Here is a 10,267-nt window from a genome sequence, read left to right as displayed (position 1 = left end):
TCCCGCTGCCCGCACCCCAGCCCGGGGAACCGGGGTACCCCGCACTGCTGTGCCCCGGTGCTCAGCAGCGGGAGGCCGGGTCCTTCCCCGCGTCCGTCGGGGTTTGTTTTCAGCATCTCCGTATTTAATCGTAGGCGAAGCTCGGTTATTATTTAGCCCGACAATATACCTTCCCCGCGGCCTTTACCACTCGTGGAAGAAAATAACCCATTCCTCCTTGTTTTGGGCTATTCCGTTTTCACTCCTCTCTCCTCTCCCTGCAGACGGATTTTGTGTGATACCCCGAAACGGGGGGCCGGTGGCCCTCGCCTGCCTGACGCTAAAAATCCCCCCTTGCCGCTCGCACCGCCACATCGGCGCGATTTCGACGGGGTCTGGGGTTAAAGTTGGGAAGAAAACAACGAAAACCCAATTTCAATAAGCCTGGAAATAAAGCTGAGCCCCGGGGAAGCCCCTCGCCCTCCCCGTTTCGCGGGGACTCCCCGGCCCGGCCCGGCCGGGCTTTTCGCTCCGGGAGACGTCGAGGGCCGGGGGTGATTCCCCACCTCAAAAAGCTCAGCGGATCGAAAGGTTTCTTCGGCACCGCTGTCCCCATTTTACCGCTACCCACCCCCCCCCCCACCCCCCCCCCCCGAGTTTGGGGCTAGAAAAGTTGGAAATGGCTACTCATTTGGTTTGCGTGCCACAAGGGGGGACATAACTTCCCGAGGGACCTGTTTGATTTGGGGGCATCCCCAGCACCGGCCCCGTCACTAGAGGAGCCCCCCCAGGGAAGAAAACGTGTCGGAGAAAGCACGGATGGCTCAGCGATGCCAGCCTGGATTTACACCTGGATTTACACCTGGATTTACACTTCGGGCCGCCTTTAAGGGCGAATTTGTTTGCTGAGGGTTGGCCGGGAGCATCACTCGCCGCGTCCCGGCTCTGCTCCGGCTCAGCCCCGCTGTTTCTCTCGGTACCCAGGTCCGCGGGTCTGAATCCCAGCCAGTCAAAAAGCATCCCTCCGGGAAAGTATTCCAGCTATCCGTCCCTGAGCAGGGATATAAATACCCGGAGATATTTTGAAGATCTCTGTGGGAAGCGATCGTGTCTAAGTGGTAGCGCTCGGAGCTTATTATCGCTGGAACCGATTTGTGTCGCGGGGACTGGGTCCTGCCAGAAAACTCCTAAAAAATCCCGCGCTGAAGCAGGCTGTAAATTCCTGTGCTGCAATATTTCATCGAAGGACGTCATGGAAAATGTGGGCTTTTGGAGAGGGGAGGGGGGGCGCAGTGTCGGGACAGGCAGAGGGGGGAAAAGGGGGACCAAGGGGGGGAAGTGTAAGATTTTCCTTTTTCTTTTTTTTCCCCCCCTTTCTGACCAAAGCCTGAACTTCTGCCTGAGACGCAGCGCCTGCCAGCCAGCCCGCACCTCCCGCAGCCGCGTCAGGCGCTTCGGCAGCTCTGCTTCGCACCCGCTCCCAATTTTGGCTTGTTTTTTCCCAAAACCTCCTCCAGGTCCCGCTCGGTCCTGGAGGCCGGAGCTGGGCTCTGGGTGCCACCGGGAAAAGGCCCGCCCGCGACCGGACACACGCACACGCGTGGGGCAAAGCGTTGCCGTGTGATGGACCCGCAAAAATGGTTGGGGGGGGGAATGTCCCCCCAAATACCACCTCTCCCTCGGTCCGTTCACACCTCCCCCGCAGCTCCGCTCTCCCCAGCCTTAAGCCCCTCGCTTGAACGCACCCCCTCGGCCTTAAATAAACATTTAGGGATCAATTTGCCACGGATTTGGGGCGAAAAAAAAAAAAAAAAAAACCCAGAAGAAAACCCCCACCAACCGAGGGAAAAGGGCTGGTGCTGGGGAAGGAGGGGAGGGGGTCTTGCGGGTGGTGTTAATGCAAAGCAGGAGCAGCGGGGGGGGGGACGGGGGACATGGGGCGGTCACTCCCCTCGCCCTGGGTGGTCCGGGCTCGCAGAAACACCCCGGCCCCTCTCCGAGCAGCACCCAGCCCGCCTATAACAATACTACCTATATACATTTCCATACTCGGATTACACCCGGCCTGGTTGCAAAGTTGACTTCACTTAAGCAATTAGCTAGTAAAAATACCTTCGGCGCAGGAAAAGGAAGAAAGCTCGGATTTGTCTATTTTTACACAAAACACTGCCGAGTTTCGGGGAGGGGGAGGGAAGGGGAGCGGGTTTGGGAAGGACCCGGTTGGGAAGCGCGGCGGGGCCGAGGGTGGTTGCGGGGAATATGCGGGGCCGGGCCGGCAAAACGGGCTCCAAACGGTGCCGAGATTAGCAGGGCTAGTTGCTCTAGATGATCTTTTCTTGGGTGTTTTTTTTCGTTTGGGGTTTTTTGTTGTTGTTGTTGTTGTTGGTTTGGTTTGGGGTTTTTTTCCCACCCCCTTCCCTGCATCTTTCCCTCCGTTCATCTGCGGGGGTCAACCTGCATCTTCAACCCAGAAACTTTCCCATCTTCTCCCTTCCAAAAACCCATCCCAGGCCCATTTTGAACCTGAAAATGCTTCTGGGACCTCCGCGGAGGTTTTATAAGCATTGAAGTGTCACCACCAACCCCTCTCCCGGCGTGTTTCTCTCCCCTCCATCCCTCCAAGGCCGACACGGTCCCTCCAGCCCCACACACCATCACCCCCCTCGTACATTGGCCCGGCTTTTCCACCCCAAAATTCTCTTTTCCCCAATTCACGGGGTGGGTTTAAAACCCTCCAAAGTTTCTGCTATTCCCACGGCGAGGCCTGTAAAACCCGGAGCGATATATTTCCATTTTTAACGTTTGCTGGCTGTAATAAACACATCGGAAACCAAATCATCACACTCCGAAAAGAGCCTGCGAGAGTGAGAAAGGGCACTTGTGCGGGGTCTGATATTCTTTGAAGGGGAATGGTTTGATTTTTGGAGAGTTTTTTCGCTCGCAGGTATTTTATTTCCTAGTGGAAATGCTGCCGGTGGCGACGGTTTTGAACGTGGCTTTTACACGAGCTCTTTGTGTTGTGTTTCGAGCTCCATCCCCGGGTGTTTTGGGGGCAGGTCGGGGAGATTCAGTTGCAGAGCGATATAAAGTAAAGAAAAACACCCTTTTCGAGGCCCGGGGCGGGGGGGGGGGGGGGGGGGGGGGGGGGAGGGGAGGGAGGCATTTGATGAGGAGCAAAGCTCAGGGTCAGCGATGCTCTCGCCTCGGAAAAATAAAAATAAATACAGCGAGAAGCAGAGGGTTTATTCTACACCAGCCTTCCCGGGACTGTAAGCACCTGGGGAAGGTGATCGTTTCCCAAAAAAGCGAATTTGGGAGTGGGTTTTCCCCCTCCCTGAGCGGCTGCTCTGCTCCTCGCGTTGCTCCGCGCCCGGCAGAAGGGAACAGCGGCCGCCGCCGCCCCGCGCAGCCGGAGCAGCCCCATCTCCTCCTCCTCTTCAAGCGAAAAACTCCACAAAAAACTGTCCCCCCCCACTGCCATCCCCTCCCCGGGTACCTGTCCCCGGCCTGAGGTTTGCCCAGGGCTGTCCCCCGCCTGTCCCCGTCCCCAAAGCTCCCCCCTTGCCCAGGGAACAGGGGGGCCGGTGCTTTCTGCAAGAGGATTTATTTTGCGGAGAGGGGGCAGACGGTGGGAAGGGGAAGGAGAGAGGGGGAAAAAAAAAAAAAAAAAAAGCCCCTGATGTGAAATCCCTCTTGGTTGTGTCACAGATGTGACAGGCGCCCCGGAGGCTGCTCACAACTCCTCGCGAATAACGCGGAGAGAGTTTGGGAACCCGATCGGTATCTATCTTTCTTTTAGAAGGTATTAAATTATCATGAAAAACTTTAAAAGCGAAACTGGAAGACGGGGGACTTGGAGGGGGGTGTCCCTCTCTCTCTGCAGAGGGAGCAGCGGGACGGACCCACAGCATTGCGGTGCGGCCTGCAGCGGGGGGGGGGGGGGGGGGGGGGAGGTTTTTTCCTTCTTTTTTTTTTTTTTTTTCTTTCTCTCTTCCTTTCCCTAATCTTGAAAGGGAGCGGGCTGCTGCAGCCAGCACATCTGCTCCGCTCCCAGCCAGCAGCCCTGAAAGCCCAGGCTCTCACAGCCCTGCCAGCCCCCATCCCGCCCCCCCCTACCCCCCTCCACCCCCGGAGCGCAGGTTTCCACGCGCAAGACGGTGACAAAGGTTTCAAGAGACTTACCTCGAGTGAAAGCTCTCCTGACGGGACGATGCTCAAAAGGGTGGGGTGGGCTTTTTTTTTGGGGGGGGGGAGAAAAGGGGTTCTTTGCCCCCCTGCCTTCCTATTCTCCTTCCCCCCACCCCTCACGCGTGACCGTGGCATCCGCCGGAGCTGAGCATCAGGCTCCTGGCATTCAACTGCAAACGTTCAGCATAGATTTATATACCCCCCCCCCCCCAAAAAAAACCCCGAAAATCAACCGTCCCACCCTCAACTCGAAAGAAGCCTCGGAGCAGGCGAGGGGTCCGACACCCGTTCCCATCCCCGGGCCGGCGGCGGAGGCAGAAAAGGGCATTTCGAGAAACAGCAGGAGTTTTCGCCGATTTCTTTTTATTAAAGCACCCCCGAGCCCGTGTTTACATTGCGCAGTATAAACATCCTGCCCGGGCCCGCCGAGCTTAAAAGAGCGCACGAAGAGGGGGTTTAAAGTGGGTGAAACTCCGCGCTGCGCGGCGGCCGCCGCTGTCCTGCGCCTCCCGCGGAAGCTGCCGCGCCTCGGCCCCTTCCACGGCCCGCGTGGGGCCCTTCCCACTCTCCCCGTGATTTTCAGCAGAGGCGGCGTGGGGGAAGGGGGAAGGGGGATACACACACACGCACACACGGGTGGCGGAGCCCCACGCAGCGCCGCGGTCACGCGTGGCACAACCCCACATATACACACGCCCCCCTCCCCTCCTCCTCCTCCTCCTCTCCCCCCCCCACCCGCGGAGGGCAGGGATGCTTCGCGCAGCCCCCGGGTCGGGCAGGGCGGCGTGGAAAGGGCTCTTTAAAAGCTGCCCCACCAGCTGGAGCGGGGAGCGGAGGGGGGCCGGGACAGGGCGGCGGAGGGGGCCGCCCGGGAGGGCGTGGGGGAGCGGGTCGGGGCGGGGATCTCCTCTCCGCTCTTACGTCTGTCAAGGAGCGGCAGACGCGGCTGCAAGGAGATAAAGTAAAAGGCGAACGGCGGGACCGGGGGCAGACTCGACAGCCACCGCCATGGGAAGCAGCTCTCCGCAGCACCGGCAGCGACAACCCAGCTAGAGCCGGGGCCCGGGGCGGGGGGGGGGACGGGACGGGACGGGACGGCGGCCCCGGGAGCCCGGCCCGCCGAGGGGCAGCGGGGCAGGCGGAGGCGGCGGCCGCCGGCTTCTCTCTCGCAGCAGCCGAGCTCAGATCGCTTCCACCCGCCCGCCCGCCCCCCCCCCCCCCCATCCCGCCTCCCTGCGGGCCCCCCCCGACCCTCCGCCTCTCGCTCGCCTTCTGCAGCAGGGCTCGGATTTAGGGATAAAGTGGGAGGAGGAGGAGGGAAAAGGGGGGGTGGGGGGGGGGTGTGTGTGTAGAGGGGGGTGTCGTCGCTTCCATTTGTTTATCCCCGGAGGGGTGAAGTCTCCCGGTGGAAAGAAACCCCGCCGGGGGGCCGGGAGGAGGTTTGGGGGTGGGGGGTGAGTGGCGGCGAGCCCCCAGCAGCGTGGCCTTTTGGGGGGGCTCGTGGGGGAGGAGGGCCGGGGCTGGCCGCCGCGGACCTGGCCGTAGATGACTGCAGAAGCGCAACAGGCTCTGTCCTCTCAGCCCCCTCCTCCTCCGGTGCAGAGCAGCTACGGCCCCATGTCCTCCGTGGCCGAGAAGCAGCCGCAGAGCTCGGCCATGGACGCCGCCTCCGCGGCCACCGGCGGGGCGACCGGTAGCGCTGCGGGCAGCGGCGGAGCCGCCGGCAGCGCCGGTCCCAAGGCGAAGAAAACCAACGCGGGGATCCGGAGGCCGGAGAAACCGCCTTATTCCTACATCGCCCTCATCGTCATGGCCATCCAGAGCTCGCCCTCCAAACGCCTGACCCTCAGCGAGATCTACCAGTTCTTGCAGAGCCGCTTCCCTTTTTTCCGAGGCTCCTACCAGGGCTGGAAAAACTCGGTGCGCCACAACCTCTCGCTCAACGAGTGCTTCATCAAGCTGCCCAAGGGGCTGGGGCGCCCGGGCAAGGGCCACTACTGGACCATCGACCCGGCCAGCGAGTTCATGTTCGAGGAGGGCTCGTTTCGGCGCCGACCCCGCGGTTTCAGGAGGAAATGCCAAGCGCTGAAGCCCATGTACAGCATGATGAACGGGCTCAGCTTCAACCACCTCCCCGAGAGCTACGGCTTCCAGGGCTCCGCCGGCGGGCTCTCCTGCCCCCCCAACAGCCTCTCCCTCGAAGGGGGTTTGGGGATGATGAACGGGCATTTGTCCAGCAACGTGGAGGGGATGGGCCTGGCGGGACACTCCGTGCCCCACCTGCCCGCCAACGGTGGGCACTCCTACATGGGCGGCTGTACCGGCTCCTCGGCGGGGGACTACCCGCACCACGAGAGCTCCGTGCCCGCCTCCCCGCTGCTCGCCGGCGGCGGCGTGATGGAGCCCCACTCGGTTTACTCCAGCTCGGCCTCGGCGTGGGCTCCCACCGCCTCGGCGGCCTTGAACACCGGCGCGTCCTACATCAAGCAGCAGCCCCTCTCGCCCTGCAACCCCACGGCCAACCCGCTCTCCTCCAGCCTTTCCACGCACTCCCTCGACCAGTCCTACCTGCACCAGAACAGCCACAATACCGCCGAGCTGCAAGGTAAGGCGCGGACACGCGTGGGAGAGACCCCGCGGGGGGTCGGACGGGGGAGACCGGCCGGGCGGGAGCGCTCCGAGCCGGCCACGCGTGGATCCCGGCCGCGCCGAGCCGCCCCACTTCGTGGGGTTGTAATGCACCCCCCGGGGGGGAAGCCGCCGTGTCTGTGTGTGTGTCCCCCCACCCCGCCCAGCTCCTCGCCTCCCTTCCCAGGGGCAACGGGACAGCCGTCGGGGCTCGCCGCGGGCCTGGGCCCCGCCGGGCCGGGGCTCCGCTCCCCCGGGGCTACCCCGGGCCTGGGGCCGGTGGGCTCGGGCAGGCGGGGAGCTGCGGGAAGGAGATGGACCCGGGGGGTCTTCCACCTCCATCGGGACCTGGAGGGCTCCGGAGGGAGAAAAAGAGGAGGAAGGGGGGGGGGGGGGGGGGAATTTCCACACCGGGGTGTCCGCCATCCGCCCCCTCCCGTCCCCGTCCCCCGCCATCAGCTCCTCTCCGGGGCTATGTTTTCCAGGCCCATCGCCTCCCTCCGCTCCTCCGCCCATGCGGAAGTCGGTGGCCCGGGCCCCCCGCGCCCCACAGCCCCGGCCCCGGGATGGAGTTGCCGAGGGTGGGTTTCCCCCGGCTCCTAGAGCTGGGGGGGCCACACGACACACGGTGTTTTGGCCAGGAGGAGGCCTCGGGAGGGACGAGGCCGGCGCTGGGCTTCGCCCTGCGGCCCAAACTCACCTCGGGGGGGCTCTCGGGGCACGGGGAGAGCCCTGGGAGCCGTGGCCGGGTGAAGGGGAGAGTTTTGGGGGTCCCTGCACATCACCCCGGGCCTTTGGGGGAGCGGGAAATGCCTGGCAGAAACGGGAGTGAAACGAAGCGTTAGCGGGTCAAAACCACGAAGAGGAGCGGGGATAAAGGCGTCAAACGGGCCGCTACGGAGAGGCCGAGCCCCGGTATAGAGCACCGGGCCGGGCCGGGGCCAGCGCCCGATTGTGGGCACCCTCCTGCGCCTGGGTGGGTCCCGGCTCCGGCTCAGCGCACCCAGATCCGCTGGAAAACGGAGGAAAAATCCGCCCCGAAGAGCCACGGGGCCCACCCGCGGCCTTAACAGAAATGCTGCGGATTAACACGCAAATTAACGGCGCCGGAGCGGCGGGGAGCGGCGTCCCCGGGCGGGCATTTCTCCCCAGCTCACCCCAATTTTATGGGGCGTTTGGAGGTCCCGGGGTGGCGGCAGAAACGGCGGGCACAGCCCCGCTCCCCGCGGCCTTTCGCCCTCGGCCTCTCCGCCACCGGCCCCGGTGGACGAATGTGCGTCCCCGCTCTGCACCCCGCGGACACTCCGCGCGGGCGGAGGCGATGGGAAAAGCAGCCGGCAGCTTCAAGAGGGCCAAAAAAACCCCCAAACCCTTTAAACCCAACCCAAATCCCGTCTTCTCGAAGCGTCCTTGGGCCGCGCCGTCCCGGGGCCGAGGGGGTTTCCTCCGCCGCACCTGTCCGCGCCCGCGGAGCCCCGGGACTGCCTGTGTATTTGTGTGCATGCAGAAATATACCCAATTCTGCTCTGAGACCCGGGGGCTGCGGAGGGCTTGGGGTTAGTTTGTTTGTTGGTTTTTTTTTTTTTTTTTCGGTTTGTTTGTTTGTTTTTTCATCCAGACGGCGGCTTTCTCCCCCCCGCGCTCAACCTCCTCTCCTAAATATAATTCCGATGGCTGACAATCTTTCCCCCCCCCCGTCCCGCAGGCATCCCGCGGTATCACTCCCAGTCTCCGAGCATGTGCGACAGAAAGGAGTTCGTCTTCTCTTTCAACGCCATGGCCTCCTCCTCCATGCATTCGGCGGGCAGCGGCTCCTATTACCACCAACAAGTGACATACCAGGACATCAAGCCGTGCGTTATGTGATACGGGGCGGAAAAAACACCTCCTGGGGCCGGCAAAGCCTGACCCAGGCATCGAGCCCCCCCTCCCCAGGACCCTCTCGGTGGAAGGGGGGGGGATCTCTGCAGCCTGGCTTTGTTCGGGAGGAGCGGGGCGTGCGGCCCCCGGGGCTGAGCCTGCCCCGCAGCTGAGCATCGGCCGGACCCGGCCTCCAACACGGGTCTTTAAATCACAGACGGTCTCTGCCTTCATCTTCTGCTTCTTCGCTTGGGGTTGGGTTGAGAAGAAAGCAAAAGCAGCCCCACCAACCCCCCCCCGAAAACCCCGACTGCGAGTTTGGGGTTAAGGGTTTGATAAATGAGGTTTTGATGCTTCTTAAAAAAAAAAAAAAAAAAAAAAAAAAGAAAAAAATTAAATTACTGATTCAGTTTTGTAATTGGCATGGAGCGATGTTGCCGTCCCAGGTGGTAGGCGCAGAGCCGGATCGGGCTGGGGGCAGGGGGGGGAATGGAAAGGACCCTGACCCCAAAGCCAGCGCATCCCGCGCCTGCGGCCTCTCCGCGCTGCGCCGCGGGGAGGAGCGGGCTCTCCGCCGGGGTCCCCCCGCTCCGACCCCCTGGGTCCCGTCTCACTTCGAGCCCCTTCTTCTGAAAAATACTTTTTTTTTTTTTTTTTTTCCGGCAAACACACAGCGGGAAAAAAATCTCTCAGAGGGATTTTTTTTTAGCCTTTTTTTTTTTTTTTTTTTTTCCTGCATAAAGACTGCAGGATCAGACCCTATGCAGAGAGAATAAGGCACTTTGAAAAGAGACAGCCATGCTCATTCTGTTATTTATTCTACATTTTTTTTGTTGTTGCTAATAATCGAGACACGAGTAGTCTCAGTCGATCAGTATTAAATCGGTGAATCTGTTGGCAATATTTGCCATATAGATTATTTTTTTTTAGTTAACCTTTGTAAATTTTAAACCGATCATGGTCTCTGTGTAAAGACAATCCTCCATATGTTTTTATAGAAATATATATATAATGAAGGATTATTCCCCTCCCTCCCCCTCTATATTTTTTTTTCGCCCTGACTTTGTACAGTTCGGTGACACCTATTTTAATTCTTTCTGCACTGTATAAAATTGTAATTATGTGGGTTTGTTTTTTTTTTTTTTTTTTTTTTTTCGCCCTGCCCTTCTGTGTACGTTTTGCCCCTAAAGAAAAAAAAAAATCGAACCGAAATAAAACATGTATGTTATTTGTACATGGGCTTCACGATTGTATGAGCAGCAAATAAACGAGCATGCGGTGTAACACGCGTAATTATATCTGAGGAGTCTGTGGCCTCCGCCGGGCGCTGCGGAGCGCTCCGCAGTGCGCGGAAGGGCCGCGGAGCGCCCGGCCCGGCCGCTGCAACCCTTCATGCGTTTGGTGCAATAATTCCCCATTTCGGTGTAGGGTCGAAAAGGCCTTTTTGGGGTTTGGCTGCGGCTTCCGAGGGGTCCCGTGTCCGGGGCTGGTCACCCTTTTCTCTGCGCAGAAATATTTAAAATGAGGATAATGAAACGAGGAGGGAGGAAAACCGGAGGCGATTTTTATTTTTATCTTTTTATTATTATTATTATTTCATTTTTTTCCCCCA

General features: G+C 60.5%; 1 protein-coding gene across 1 annotated transcript; it reads left to right on the top strand.

Annotated features, from left to right (window-relative positions):
- Positions 1-5,712: 5,712 nt before the first annotated feature.
- Positions 5,713-9,867, top strand: FOXF1 (forkhead box F1). Its single transcript, XM_074881552.1, has 2 exons — positions 5,713-6,772; positions 8,501-9,867. The coding sequence occupies exons 1-2, from the start codon at positions 5,713-5,715 to the stop codon at positions 8,659-8,661; spliced, it is 1,221 nt and encodes a 406-aa protein (XP_074737653.1). The 3' UTR covers positions 8,662-9,867.
- Positions 9,868-10,267: the final 400 nt, after the last annotated feature.

This window comes from Strix uralensis, chromosome 12 (genome assembly GCF_047716275.1).
Source record: "Strix uralensis isolate ZFMK-TIS-50842 chromosome 12, bStrUra1, whole genome shotgun sequence".
Classification (NCBI taxonomy): Eukaryota; Metazoa; Chordata; class Aves; order Strigiformes; family Strigidae; genus Strix; species Strix uralensis.
Note: the sequence above shows the minus strand (reverse complement) of the source record. Positions and strands in the feature narration are given on the sequence as shown.